This window comes from Schistocerca nitens, chromosome 2, assembly GCF_023898315.1.
Source record: "Schistocerca nitens isolate TAMUIC-IGC-003100 chromosome 2, iqSchNite1.1, whole genome shotgun sequence".
Lineage (NCBI taxonomy): Eukaryota > Metazoa > Arthropoda > Insecta > Orthoptera > Acrididae > Schistocerca > Schistocerca nitens.
In genome coordinates this window covers 801,545,918-801,560,951 of record NC_064615.1, presented here as the reverse complement: position 1 = coordinate 801,560,951, position 15,034 = coordinate 801,545,918, and the positions used below count along the sequence as shown (strand labels likewise).

At 49.3% G+C, this 15,034-nt stretch overlaps 1 protein-coding gene across 1 annotated transcript in view; it reads left to right on the top strand.

Moving 5' to 3' along the window:
* LOC126235344 (T-box transcription factor TBX20-like) overlaps positions 1 to 15,034 on the top strand; it is a 255,113-nt gene that overhangs the window by 92,813 nt on the left and 147,266 nt on the right. The window contains exon 2 of the mRNA XM_049944065.1: positions 12,770 to 13,043. Within this exon, the coding sequence (XP_049800022.1) occupies positions 12,770 to 13,043 (274 nt within the window). The remainder of the gene's footprint in view (positions 1 to 12,769; positions 13,044 to 15,034) is intronic.

Here is a 15,034-nt window from a genome sequence, read left to right as displayed (position 1 = left end):
TCTGTGACCACAAAACACTAATAGCCCATGTTAATACCCGAAATTTAAAATTTATGATGTGAGTAAAGAATGAATTAAACATAAGGAATAACAATATATGTTAACTGATTTTTCCATCTTGTCCCGGTGGAACAATTCCATAATCATAAATCGAAAACACTGTATTGTGAATGTTGCACGACAATCACAATATTGAAACTTCCTGGCAGATTAAAACTGTGTGCCCGACCGAGACTCGAACACGGGACCTTTGCCTTTCGCGAGCAAGTGCTCTACCAACTTTTTTTTTTAAGTGCTCTACCAACTTTTATTTATTTTTTTTTTAAATCGAATGTCAGGCTTACCACCTTTGCTGACATACATTTTGTGGTACTATAGCATAAATAGTGTCTACAAAGTCCCTATGTTGACAAATAGTGGCTAATGGGAAAAGTAATTAATCAACGAAATGAATAAAACTGAAAATGCCCAAATGAAAGACATGAAGACCTTGCGGATAGTACAAATACAAAAGAAACATGCTCCTGTAGCAATGAAATGAAATTCGTGTCGGGGGCGACATCTGCTCACGACCCGACGTTCGATAAAGCAAGAGAGCCATCTATCGACTCGTTCTCCAGACGTTGATGTAAGACTGGGTCGTCTTCTCGAAGTTAACGAAGGGTCCGTAAGTGTGATCGAAGTCTATCTCGGCTTCTTCGTCTATCTCATCTCTCACCCGTCACACCCCATCTGGCCGGCGGGTCGGTAAATGTAAGTCGCAAGTAATTAGCGAAGTCTTGCCTATATTTCGTACGCTGTTGCAGCTTCGTGTGTCCATCCAGGAGAAAATGCCAAAAATCAATTTTGTCCTTTTCCGATTCGTTATATACGTAGCCCACCACCATTCCCCGCATCCATGTCACCGCATTGGTTTTTTGGACCGGGAAATAAGATTCTTGGGGGAAAAAAAGTGTGTCTGATGAAATTGTGTGAGGGGCGGAGCGTAACAGGAACGCCAATATCTGTTGTGCCAAGTGCCACACTGGAGCCGTCCCACTACATACTAAACGATGTTCATCAGTGTCCACTGTTGCGCAGCCTAAACATAGTGGAGTATCTGCCAAATGAATCGCGTGCCGCCGTTGATTCGTTGCGTACTTCCTATTTATCACCACATACCATGTTGAGCGTACCGACGTTGGGAGGAAAACGTTCCGTATAACGCGCCATATCTGTCGCCAGTTCTTGTCTGGGTACTTCTTTTCCAGGGTATTCCTGGGGCACCGGCGCAGTAAGAGTTGGTATACGTCTCGCGTCGTCGGTAGTCGTCTTGTTGGGAAGGAATCTCTGACATAGCTAAGCTCCAAAAAAAAAAGACTTGAAATGTGACAGCTTCGGTGAAATATGGCCCACATTGACTGGGGGCAGCATTGAAGTGGGCGCTAGTACATCGGCCAACGCACCCGAGATATTGCGAAATTGACCGCGCCACTTACGAATAACGCCCGTGCCTTTTCATACACGTTCACTAGACCAAGTCCACCCTCTCCAGGTGGTAGCGTAAGCGTTGTGTATCGGATCTTAAACAGGTGTCCCACACTCACGTAGGTTCCGAAAGTTGCTTGTATCCGTGATGCCATTGTGCGCGTTAAAGGCAGGACATGCGCTACGTGAGTGAGTCTCGGTGCTAGGTATACGTTAACATAGGTCACCCTCTGAATCATATCCAACGCTCTTAATTTCTGTAACAGCACCATTATCCTCATCAGCTTCAATATGCGTCGGTAGTTATCCGCTGCTGTCCGCTGCACATCCGTGTGGAACGTAATACCTAGGCATTTGATGGTCTGAACTAAGATGACCGGGCCTTCCTCCCCCGGTTGTAATCCTCGACCGACGTTCATGCAGCGTGATTTTTGTAGATTAAGCACGCTTCCTGCCGCCATCCCATATCGCCGTATCCATGCCAACGCCGTACGTACTTCTTCGCCTGGCCGTGCCACCAGCATCACATCGTCAGCTTAAGCGCGGCAATGAAAGGTCAGTTGTGGCAACGGCACTCCCTCCAACCGTCTTCGGAGACCATATAGACAGGGTTCCAATGCCATTGCATACAAAAATATCGAAAGGGGGCAACCTTGACGAACTGACCTTGAAATAACAATGTAGTCAGTGCCCCGCCCATTCACCGAGACCTTTGATCGTACGCCGTGTAACAGTCGCATGATCACTAGGATGAAGGCCTGCGGGATTCCCAATCTGCCCATCACCGCATGCAAAAAGGTATGATCCACTCTGTCGAACGCATGATCGAAGTCAATAGCGGCGAGTGCCCCACGCACACGGCATGCCGCTGCTAATATCTCGGTAGTCACCGAGCGCCGTATGTACGTTACTCTTGCCGCCGAGGCAAGTTTGATCTCTGAGGAGTCTATCAGAAAGTGTAGACCGCAGGCGAGCCCAAAGGATGCGCGCGAAAATCTTATAGTCGCAGTTCAAGAGAGTGAGTGGTCTATAATCTCCTGGATTTCTGCCACCGCGTGGTTTGGGTATTGGGATGATGATACCCTCCGTGAATTCGACAGGTATCTCAGTCTGCGGTAACAGGAGTTCGTTGTACATCTGAATCCAGGTCCGTCCCATGAGGTATGCAAAGGCGCGGTAAAATTCAATTGGGAAGCCGTCATGTCCTGGGGACTTGTTCGGTGCCCCCCTGGCAATTGCGTCTGTCAGCTCGTCCTCTGTTATCGCTGTGATGAAAGTCTCAGCATCCAGTGGTGGTCCTCTATCTGGCATTTCCGAGATGACATCATGTAGTGTCTCGTGGTTCACATGTACAGGTCCATATAGCTGGCGGAAATAGTCGGTAAACACATGCGCAAAATCACGCTGGTGCACAACTTGCTGGCCAGTTTCAGAGATTAGTTCCCTGATCAATGTCCTGCGTCGTCGTTGGCGTTCACGTACCACGTGGTGCATGGAGGGGGTTTCGGCAGCAACTGTGTCCGCCAATCTCGCCCGGACCATTATACCTTCCATTCTTAGTCTCGTCAGCTGTAATAACTTGGCTTTTATCCTGCGCATGGCCGTGTGCCTTTCCGGCGATGGTTGTTGGGTCATCAGCTCCCTCAGGGCTGTAAAATAAAAATCAGCCGTCGTGCGGTTCCACTGCGATTTGTCCTGCCCGTATCGTATCAACGTTCTCCGTAACGTTGGTTTTGGGCATTTAATCCACCACTGGAGAACCGAGGTGTAGGCTCGTTGTCGGCGAACGCAGGTCTCCCAGGCCGCCTCTATCGACCGGTGACATTCAGTGTCACGTAGAAGTGCACAATTCATTTTCCAGTGACCTTTACTCCGCCATATCTTCTGACGCGTTAGTGAAATCGTACAAACGTACGCCATATGATCCGTAAAAGCCGCTGGCCAGATTTCGGCATCCAGTATCGCCGTCCGTAGTGCTCGTGTCACATACACCCTATCAAGTCTACTCGCCGAGTGTCCCGTGACAAACGTATAACCCGGTCTGTCACCATGCTGCAGTTCCCAGGTATCCAGAAGCGCCATTTCGGTAATCAACGCACGCAGTTCCATGCATGGCACATAATGAGGTACTTGGTCCTTTTTGTCGACGACACAATTAAAGTCGCCGCCCACTATATAGTTATCAAAGCGTCCAGCGAACAACGGTGCTATCTCTTCGGTGTAAAAAGTCACCCTTTCTCTTCGTTTTGTGGAGCCAGATGGTGCGTATAAATTGATGAAACGAACGCCGTCGACAGTGATCGCTATGCCGCGTGCCGAAGGGAGAGACCTGACGTTCTCCACTCCTATTCCTTCCCTGGTGAGAATCGCCACACCGCATCCACTTTCATCGTGCACTGAATAATGTGCCTCGTAACCGTAGAACTCTGGCGGCGATGTGAAACGCACTTCTCGTAGGAGTACCATGTCCACGTCCGCAGCGCGTAACATATCTTTCAGCATTTGAATTTTAAGCGGTGTCCGTATGCCATTAATGTTTATCGTGGCAATGCGGTACGCCTGGCTTGTGTTCATCAGTTGTAGGACGGTGTCATTAAGCGGCCATCTGCACCCCCGGCACTCCTCAACACACTAAGTTGGTCAACATTTCCCGACCCCTCCCGGCCTTTGGCCAGGACTATCCTCAATCGTCGCGTTCGTATTTTCATCCTGTTCCTGTTGGTCCATTTCTTGCGCCCAGTCCCCCAGCATATTTCCGGAACAGGTCGAAGGATGGGAGGTAACGTTGTCATCGCTCTGATTTTGGACAGTTGTCATCTCCACTTCCGTCTTCCGGTCACCAGAAGGAGAGTTCAAGTTATCATCGCTGTGTAGTTCCTGCATCGTCATCTCGGTATCTATTGAATCCACTGGTCTCAGGTCGATACTGTCGTTGTCGTCCACTGTCCCCTCGGGGCTATGGCTATCGTCAGCAGAAGTCAGTCGACGCTTCTTTCTTCTCTTCGGCGAACGCTGTTTCCGTTGCCTTGCTTCCGCATCGGCTGTCTGGGTTGCGTATCCTCCGTCTTGGGCCTGGCCTATCACGCTCTCTGTGGAAGCAATGGCAGCCACCACGGATGAGCCTGGAGCGGCCGTCAGCTGCATCTCTTGTGTGGTGTCCTGTGTCTGTTGTGGTGGAACCGATGGTCGGAGTTCCAGTCCGTTGGTGTCCATGTTCTCTATAGGGGGCAGCTGCTGGTGCTCATCGGAAATCTCCCTCACGTCGCCTCTCAGGGCTTCCACAAAGGTCAACGGTAAGACAGTCGTCTGTTGTGGCGCCTGAACGTCATCCCGTGGAGTTTGCACTAAACGTCGCTGGAGGCATTCCGAGCGGACGTGACCTTCTTTCCCGCACCCCGAGCAAGTGCGAGGTTGCCCATCATAGATTATAATCGCTCGACAACCTCCTATGTACAAATAAGAGGGGACGTGCTTTCGCAGTTCTATCCGTATTTGTCTCACCCCATTTAAAACGGGATACTTGGTAAAACTCGTCCATTTTTCGGCCACATGGGATAGAACTGTACCGTACGGTCGAAAGGCGTCGGTAACAAGGTCAGACGGGACATCAAACGGAAGTTCGAAGACTCGTATAGTGCGGATCCCCATTCCCGCGTGATCGACTGTAACCGCACCAACATTCCCGTCGGCATGACAGAAACGATACCCGTTCGGTGAACGTTGTAGAAGTCTGTCGCAAGCAGCCTCGTCAACAAGCTTGACATAGACGACGCTTGAAACGAGCGATAAATTGATTCCCACGATTTCCTGTGGATCGATTTTTACCTCTTCTCTGAAGAAACGTTCAATCTCGTGTGCCTTTGGTCGTGTATAGTCGTTCGCAAAACTGAACTTCAAAGTCGTTTTTCTGAACGAGTGTGCCATCTCGTTCTAGACTCACAACACCGCACACGCGAAGCTGCTCCGGCGTAAACAAACAGGCGCGCGCACCAAGCGCGGCCGGCTGGCAACACGGTCCGCACTGTGTCACTGCCGAAGGCAGACTGCCCAACTGAGCTACCGAAGCACGACTCACACCCGGTACTCACAGCTTTACTTCTGCCAGTACCTCGTCTCCTACCTTGTTGCTGCAGAAAACAGGATAGAACAAGGTCTATATTAAGAACTGACTGCTAACGCTGCACAGGAAGTCCTTATCAGCAAGGTTGCGCAACCGGAAGTGAGTTTTCCAGCAACAAACAGACAAGTAAAATAATAGACGGAGAAAAATTCTAAGTCCAACAATGGAACTCCAACAATACAAAAAATACAACAATGCAAAATACCCGCCCACCAGCCCCAACAATGGACAGCCACCACCCATAGTAAACTACCTATATGCATACTTAATTCACCCTGAGAAGGAGACCTCACTTACCGTGAGGCCATTTTCTAGGATGGCCTACGGCTGTGCGTCTGAGAAGGACTTTGAGGTTCTTAATCTATTGAGGTAAAACAAATCTACCCTAAAGAAAAAAATGTTATAAGGGATTATTCTGCAACAAGGTCCTAGTAATACTAGGTCCCTTGTTGCTCATTCTGGAAACATCCCCCAGGCTGTGGCTAAGCCATGTCTCCGCAATATCCTTTCTTTCAGGAGTGCTACTTCTGCTAGGTTCGCAGGAGAGCTTCTGTAAAGTTTGGAAGGTAGGAGACGAGGTACTGGCAGAATTAAAGCTGTGAGTACCGGGCGTGAGTCGTGCTTCAGTAGCACAGTCTGCCTTCGGCGGTGCTACGGCACGGACGTCTGTTTACGTCCCTGCCGGAGACGTTCGCGCTCGCGCAGTTGTTTACCTCTTCGTCGTACTCGAGCGTTTAGACGACTCGATATAGAATGGCACATGCATACCGAAAGTCGACTCTCAAGATTACTTTTTCGAATGCATATGCGAGACCGAAAGCCTACGAAATAGAAAGGTTCCTACGAGACGAAGTTACACTTGACTACAACGAACTTACCGGAATCCACCTCTCCATAGTGAGCAGTGTTGTTTACGTCAAGCTGATTAACGATGCAGTATGTGACAGAATCATCCGAGATACTAAACATGGACTCAAATTTCGTCACTCTGATGGACATGTTGGAGACGTAACTATTGATCATGCAGGACTGGGCTTACGAAACATACATATTTTCGAACTTCCCTTCGAGGTTCCGTCTGACTTGGTCGTTGACGCCTTACGCCCATATGGAAGAGTGCTTAGCCACGTTGAGGAAAAATGGTCGAACTTCACGACTTACCCCGTTCTCAATGGGGTGCGTCAAATCAGAATAGAACTGACACAACATGTACCCTCGTACTTGTTCATCGGCGGATGCAGAGCTATAGTCATATACGATGGACAACCCAAAACATGCTCAGGCTGCGGGAAAGAGGGCCACGTCCGTTCCGAATGTATGCAGCGGAGGATAGTGCAAGTTCCAAACGGCGAACCCGTACCTCCGTCCAAGTTGACGCCGCTGCCACTAACGTATGCGGACGCATTTCGAACGGATCCCATCCCGAAGAATGACCAGCTACAGAATCCTGACAGTTTACGGCAACCGACTGCGGCAGAGACCGCCTCCAGTGACGAAACGACGCACACCTCTGCCGCTCCGGCGCCGACGACGCACTTAACCGAGCGGAAAGGATCGGTAGGAGAAATGGAAATTGATCCTGCTGTTGTGCCGACAGCTGCTTTCGTCCCTGAGCACCGGGAGTCACTTCCGCACTCGGATACGGAGGCGCACACGCGCAAACAACGATCGCCGAAGCGCCACAAGAAACGACGGCTAGCGCCGTCGGATACCTGCTTACTGCAGTCCACGTCAGACGGACATGGGTGTGACGTCGATACAGTGCTTCCGGATGCGCAACGGGAGGTTCTACCTCCCACACAGCATTGCGACGCGAATCATGCTAGACAGGGGTTGAATACAGACACGACGGACGGAAAGCCGACGGGAGGAGTCCCTCCACCCACCGCAGCAACGCCACCGCCTTCGGTCAGCCCGGCCGGAGAGACACGACGGGAGCTGGACCTCCAGCACAGGAACTGGGCCGATGAATCCGGTACTGACCCCCACACCGACGATGCACCCGCCATGGCGAGTGCTGCGTCCACCGGCTGTTAACCGTGACAGAAGATGCAGACTGACGCACAGACAGCATGTCACCGGGCAGAAGCACACAAATTAACATAAGCGTTCATGTGCGCTTTACGCACTGAGGGACAGCGGCAGGCATATCGAACAGCCTCTATTAATATTAATACGATCAGAACGCCTGTCAAATTGCAATTATTACGAGACATGTTGCATGCGTCAGACGTCGACATCGTTCTGCTGCAGGAAGTATGTGTTAAGAGCTTCCCCGACCTCTATGAGTACGATACGTACATTACACCTACTACCGACGGCGGCAGCGGAGCAGCGATACTTCTACGTAGCGGCATAGTAGCCGAGGACGTAGTGTACCTGCCGTCAGCGCGAGGACTGGCGCTCACAGTGCTGGGAGTACGGGTCGTTAACATTTACGCACCGTCGGGGTCAGACAGACGGCGCGACCGATCCCGATTTTACGCAGAGGAGATTGCAACACTATTCTTAGGTCGGTATGAACATCTCTTATTTGGAGGCGACTTCAACTGCGTGCTCGCACCAAAAGATCACCACCCACGTTATACTTCGTGCCCGGAGCTGCGGCAACTCATACAGGACATGAATCTCATTGATACATGGGAGAAAATACATGGCGACAGACGTGGATACACCTACGTCACGAGTCACTCTGCAAGTCGTCTCGATCGCATTTACGTAACACGTCGTCTCGAGCCTGCGATCTTCGATGCGGAATTGTGGCCTGTCGCCTTTTCAGATCACATAGCATATATATGCACGGTCTCCCTGAGTCGTCAACAAGTGTGGAGGAGTCGCAGTGTTTGGAAACTGAATACAGCACACCTTAGGGAACCTGAGTGCAGACGCTTAGTCGAAGACACTTGGCATGTGTGTGAACGACGCCTCCTGACATATCCGACGACGTTGCAGTGGTGGCTGGACTGCGTTAAGCCTGCATTGCGCCGGGCGTTAATTGCATACGGAAGAGAGCAGATGATGTGGAGGCGATACACAACGGAATTTTATTTCACGATGCTCCGCGAACTTTCTGTACAAGCACCTTCACAGGAGCGTCGTGCCGGTATAAAACGAGCACAGGCCCGAATAATTTCCATAACGCGCCGCCGACTGGAGGGTGTCGCAATCCGTGCAAGGGCCTTTGAACGAGTCCGTGGAGAATCCCCGTCGATGTATCACGTTATCAGAGAAAAACAACGTAGCCGCAGAACCTTAATACAGACGGTCGTACTGCCAGATGGTCGCCGCATGACAACGCAAAAAGACATTGCCAACGCTTTCGTGGAACACTAAGGTCATCTCTATGAAGAAGCGGAACACGATCAGGCAGCCTTTCATGAGGTCCGACGAACGCTCTCCGCGTGTCTCGACGAGTCGGCCAACCTGGAGTTAACAGGAGAAGTCACAGTTGACGACGTAATGGAAGCGATTGATAAGGGAGCGTCGCACAAATCGCCAGGGGCCCGACGGGTTTCCGTTAGAGTTTTATCGTACATTTAAAGATCTCATGCTTCCACGATGGACTGCCATGTACTGCGAATTGATGTCTCCCAACGTGCCTCTTCCACCCTCCTTCGTGGAAGGAATGATCATCCCCATCCACAAACCATCTGGCGGCACAGGGATACAGGCCTACCGGCCACTGACCCTTCTTAATTGCGACTACAAGATCTACGCCAGGATACTTGCAGCACGCTTTAAACGCGTGATACGCCAAGTGATTTCACTCGACCAAACCCAGCTAGGAGGAGATAGCAATATACAAACGGCACTCAGCGACTACCGCGATGTTATCGCACTGGCTTCAACATGTCGTCTCCGGGGTGTATTGGTATCGATAGACTTCGATCGCGCATTTGACAGGCTGAGTCATGCTTATCTCACGGACGTGATGACGAAAATGAAGTTTCCGGAAAGTTTTGTCACCGTCGTCATGAGACTACTCCACGGAGCCGCATCCAAAGTGGTCATCAATGGACGCTTGGCGGGGCCCATCACCATCTCACGATCGGTCAGACAAGGGTGCCCGCTGTCAACGATATTGTATGCCATCGCTGTCGAGCCGCTGCTTTGCGGGCTCCGGAATCGACTACAAGGAATGACGATAAGGCACAACAAGTTTATATGCCGAACATACGCAGATGACCTAGTGTTTTTAGCACGGTCAGGCGACGAGGCAAGAGCGGCCTTGCGTTGGATTCATTTGTATTGTATGGCTACGGGAAGTCGCCTGAAGATGGCAAAGTCGGGAGCGATGAACATCGGGAGAGGACTCCCGACAGGAAGTGTAGCACCATTACAGCCGATCAACAAGATGAAATGCCTAGGAATTATCTTCACTACAGACGTTCGACGCACGGTGGCACTGAGTTACAGACATCTTCTGCAAACAATTCGTGCGAGTGTCCGAAGTCACAGGTTAAGGGCACTGGATATGATACAACGGGTCACCTTTGCCAACACTTATCTAGCCTTTCGCATCCCCCACCTGGCACAAGTTCTTCCTATGCCGGTGGTGTTGGCCCGCCGAATCCTGGCGGCACTAGGATATTTTGTGAGCACAGGTCTGCTTTTTAAGGTAGGATACGAAACCCTCACCCTTCCTCGTAGTCGTGGAGGTCTTGGACTAGTCCACGTACGCGACCGAGCAGTGGCTATTTATGTAACCACAATGATAAAGATGTGGACACGACACCAGACAAGTCTGACGGGCAGCTTGATAGACGAACTTGCTCCACCTTCTCGTTCGCTTGCCCATATGCGAACCTTCTTTGTGGAACACAGTTATGTACATATGGAACTACCGACTACCAGGACGGCAACGGCACGTGATATATATCACATCTTGACTCGACGACGGCCGAATAATGCCGTAGAGCGCCGCCAACCAACAGTTACGTGGTCAGTGGTATGGCGTACAGTGCACCACCCACACCTTGATACGGGAACGCGCGCACTGTGGTATCAGATGGTAAATGGGAAATACGTGACTCGTTCCAGGTTGCATACAATTCATATGGCGGACGAGCCACTGTGTCCGCAGTGCAATGTTATAGACACTGAGGAGCATCGCCTGATATGCGGTCCTTCGGCGGACGTATGGTGTTTGGTCAAAAAAATGATCGCCTTCCTCCTTCGGGTGGGGCCGCAAACAATAGAACCACGCACACTACTTCTCCCAGATAGGACATATTATCCCCGAACGAAGACAAACGCAGTGACTTGGATCCGAGGTTTGACTGTGCGTTATCTTTTCCGAGACGGCAGTAAGAATGTGCTTGACTTTTGGGCCTTACTACAGGAACATCACTCACAGCTTATGAGACATCCGAGATATCGAACATATTACGCAAATTTTTTAGGGAGTGCCTTGCTTGATCCCCCACCCAGTTGGGGTGTCCCGGGTAGGAGAATGTAATTATTGTCTATAAGTATCAGAACAAGAAAGGACCAGGATAGTGGAGAGGATCCACAAACACACGTGAAGACGTACCCGACACCAACGCGAGGTATGACGGGATTAGCGAGGTCCGCGCCTAAAAGAGGAACGTAGAACGTTATTGTTTTGTACTGACAGCAGCAGGATATTTTATTTTATTTTTTTATTTTTTTCACTACTATGTAAAAAAAAGTCCACTTATTTACGTTTCCCAGAAAAATTTTATTTTATAAAGTCATCGTCTTATGTATTTAAACAAATGCTAGAAGCAGTTTATGTTTGTTATTGTTACACCGAATGAAGAAAAAAAAAAGACTCCCTCGTGCCAATTAATTTTATTATCCTTTTTTGTTTTGTTTACAACATTATGAAAAAAAAGTGGTAGAGCACTTAAAAAAAAGGTGGTACAGCACTTGCCCGCGAAAGGCAAAGGTCCCGAGTTCGAGTCTCGGTCGGGCACACAGTTTTAATCTGCCAGGAAGTTTCATATCAGCGCACACTCCGCTGCAGAGTGGAAATTCTCATTCTAATCACAATATTATTAATTAATTATGATTAATAACCTTTTATGTCATATTTCATCCCCAGCTACAATGCTGAGGTTATATTGATGCCAACATTAGCAGGGTACTAGCTCTATGGGCTTTATCTCTTTTACAAAGAAGTAAAATGAGTGGCAAGTTGAAGGCCCGATTTGGTTCATGAGACACATCCTGACACAATGTTAGCTTCTCTGAAATTTTCGTGTTTTCCCCACGCGAAACATAAGAAACATTTACGGGTGCCCAAATAAAACAATTTCTTCAAAAGAGAAATGCAGTCGTTAACCTGCTAGTGATTCAAGAAAAAATATATTGGCTCTGATCACTATGGGAGTTAACTGCTGTGGTCATCAGTCCCCTAGAACTTAGAACTACTTAAACCTAACTAACCTAAGGACATCACACACATCCATACCAGAGGCAGAATTCTAACCTGCGACCGTAGCGGTCGCGCTGAAAAAAGAAATATATTCTCCACCCATATCACTCCAACTGCAAACGCCCCATACCATTATAGAGCCTCTACCAGTTTGAACAATCCCCTGCTGACATGCAGGGTCCATGGATTCATGAGGTTGTCTCTGTAAGCGTACACGTCCGTCCGCTCGATACAATTTCAAAAGAGACTCGTTCGACCAGGCAAAATGTTTCCAATCATCAACAGTCCAGTGTCGATGTTGACGGGCCAAGGCCAGGCGTAAAGCTTTGTGTTGTGCAGTCGTCAAGGGTACACGAGTGGCCCTGCGGCTCGGGAAGCCTATATCGATGATGTTTCGTTGAATGGTTCGCAGGCTGACACTTGTTGATGGCCCAGCATTGAAACCTACAGCAATTTTCGGAAGGGTTGCACTTCTGTCACGCTGAACGGTTCTCTTCAGTCGTCGTTGGTCCCGTTCTTGCAGGATCTTTTTCCGGCCGCAGCGATGTCGGAGACTTGTTGTCTTTTATAGACTTTGCCGTCCGGAGCGCCGTAATCTGCTTGTTTACATATCTCTGTATTTGAATACGCATGCCTACATCAGTTTCTTAGGCGCTTCAGTGTAGTTACTGTGATCAATTTGCTTTTTCAAGACATCCCCTTCGTTTTTTAGCTACTCTCCGTAAATTCGCTTTAGGTGTAACGTACTTTGTACGTAAGGGTTGCGGCGTGCGCTGTTACAGGCGCATGTTCCCGACGTGCCGCGTGTCGTTCACGGGCGTGCGCGCCGAGCAGCGGTACGCTGTGCTGATGGACATCGTGCCGGTGGACAACAAGCGCTACCGCTACGCCTACCACCGGTCGTCGTGGCTGGTGGCCGGCAAGGCGGACCCGCCCGCGCCCTGCCGCCTCTACATGCACCCCGACTCGCCCTTCACCGGCGAGCAGCTGCGCAAGCAGGTCGTCTCCTTCGAGAAGGTCAAGCTCACCAACAACGAGATGGACAAGCACGGACACGTAAGTCTCCTCGTTCAAGAGCGTTCATCTCTACTGCACGAGTAGAGTCGTGGGCTACTGGGCGAATAACTGTTAAGTCTCTGGATGAACTATCCCACTACTTCGATACGAGTGCCCTGAAGCCTAACACTCGAGGGCTCGCCCTCCAGCTGCTTAATTGCAAAGCAGGTAGTTTTGAAAACGGTTGTTCGATATCCGCAAAAATGCGCTCAGCTTAGTTTTGAACACGCTTGTTCGAGATCCCGCAAAAATGCGCTCAGCGTCTATCAAATACACAATGAAATAGCCACAAAACAATTTGCAGCTAACGAAACAACGCTAAGTAGGCGAGTCGATGTCAGCAGCCAAACTTGATGAGAGAAGAATTACAGCAGAAAGTCGTTATGAGCACAGCAATTAATACGAGGGCTGATCAGCAAAGGCTTAGACTGATTTTTTTCACAGATGTTTACTTCTCCATTTCAATGTTTACATGCTCTTTTTCGAAACGCTCCGCTCCTACTTGAAGGGTTCAAAGGTTCAAATGGCTCTGAGCACTATGGGACTCAACTGCTGAGGTCATTAGTCCCCTAGAACTTAGAACTAGTTAAACCTAACTAACCTAAGGACATCACAAACATCCATGCCCGAGGCAGGATTTGAAACTGCGACCGTAGCGGTCTTGCGGTTCCAGACTGCAGCGCCTTTAATCGCACGGCCACTTCGGCCGGCCTACTTGAAGGCACCTTTTATAGTGTCTCTGCCAGTACTCGAACTCATAGGGCAGGCAATTCTCACAGTCCTTTAGCACTGTTCCAGTCGTCTAAAATCGAATGCCTCAAAGCTTTGCCTTTAGTGATGGAAATAAAAAAGAAAGAAAAACCATAGGGAGCAAGACCGGAGCTACAAGGCGGATGCGTTATACAGATGATGCTGTATTTCGCCATAAACTGCATGACTTGATTTGCAAGGTGAGGCAACGTATTGCTATGATGAAGCCGCCAGCGAAACCGAGAAAGTTCTGGTCGTTTTCTAGCACTGTGCTTCCTCAGTTTAGCCGTGTAGTATGCTGCTGTAACAATAGTGTGAGGGGGAGCGGCATGCTTGGAAATCAATCCATGACAGTAAAGCAAGTGATCACCATCACTTTCCTTGCAGATGGAAGGACTTCAGCCTGTTTTGGTATTGGAGAACCTAGCGATTTCCACACTATAGTGGTTAGTTTTCCTTTAGGATCATAATGATGCAGCCATGACTCCTCACCGGTAATAGTTTCCCCTCTATCGGCAAATAGGCACAGCACTTCACGGCTTATCCCCACTGGCATAACCTTTTGTTCGGGAGTCAACAGACGTGGCATCCAACGGGCACGAATACGGTTCACATGGAGATGATCATGCATAATCGTACAGATGTTTCCACGTGAAATTCTCAACAATTCACTGAGCTTACGTAATGTTTTCCGCCTATCCTCACGGACAATCACAGTTGATGTTGACTTCAATCACAGTTGATGTTGACTTCAGTCACAGCAGCAGCCTAAAGACCAGGCCCACATTGCCTAATTTAGGCAAGTCAGTCTTCTTTGAACTCCTTGAACCAACTAGCACTGTTGGAATGGGTTGTGCATCTGCACCGTACGCTTGCTGCAGCATTTTGCAAGTTTCAGTGGCTGTGTGGTTTAAACGAAAACAGAACTTTATTGTGCCCTACTGCTCCTCTGGCGTCAGTACCACTGTTTGGTATGCGAAATGCAACGAACGTCTTTAAAGTATAGCATTACTACCAACCTGCCGATAAGAGAGTGCTTCCGTCTATGGACATTATACATAAAAACAGGCTCTTTTCAAATATTTGTGGTACAGGTATGAAACTACCAAGGAAGCTAAGGAGAAAAGTCAGTCTCTGACTTTGCTGACCAGTCCTCGTAGTTCTTAGAGCAGTCAGAAGTCTAATCCGGTAGCAGACAGCCAAGTGAGTCTCGAGGTTGAAGGGTACAGTCTGCACTCGGC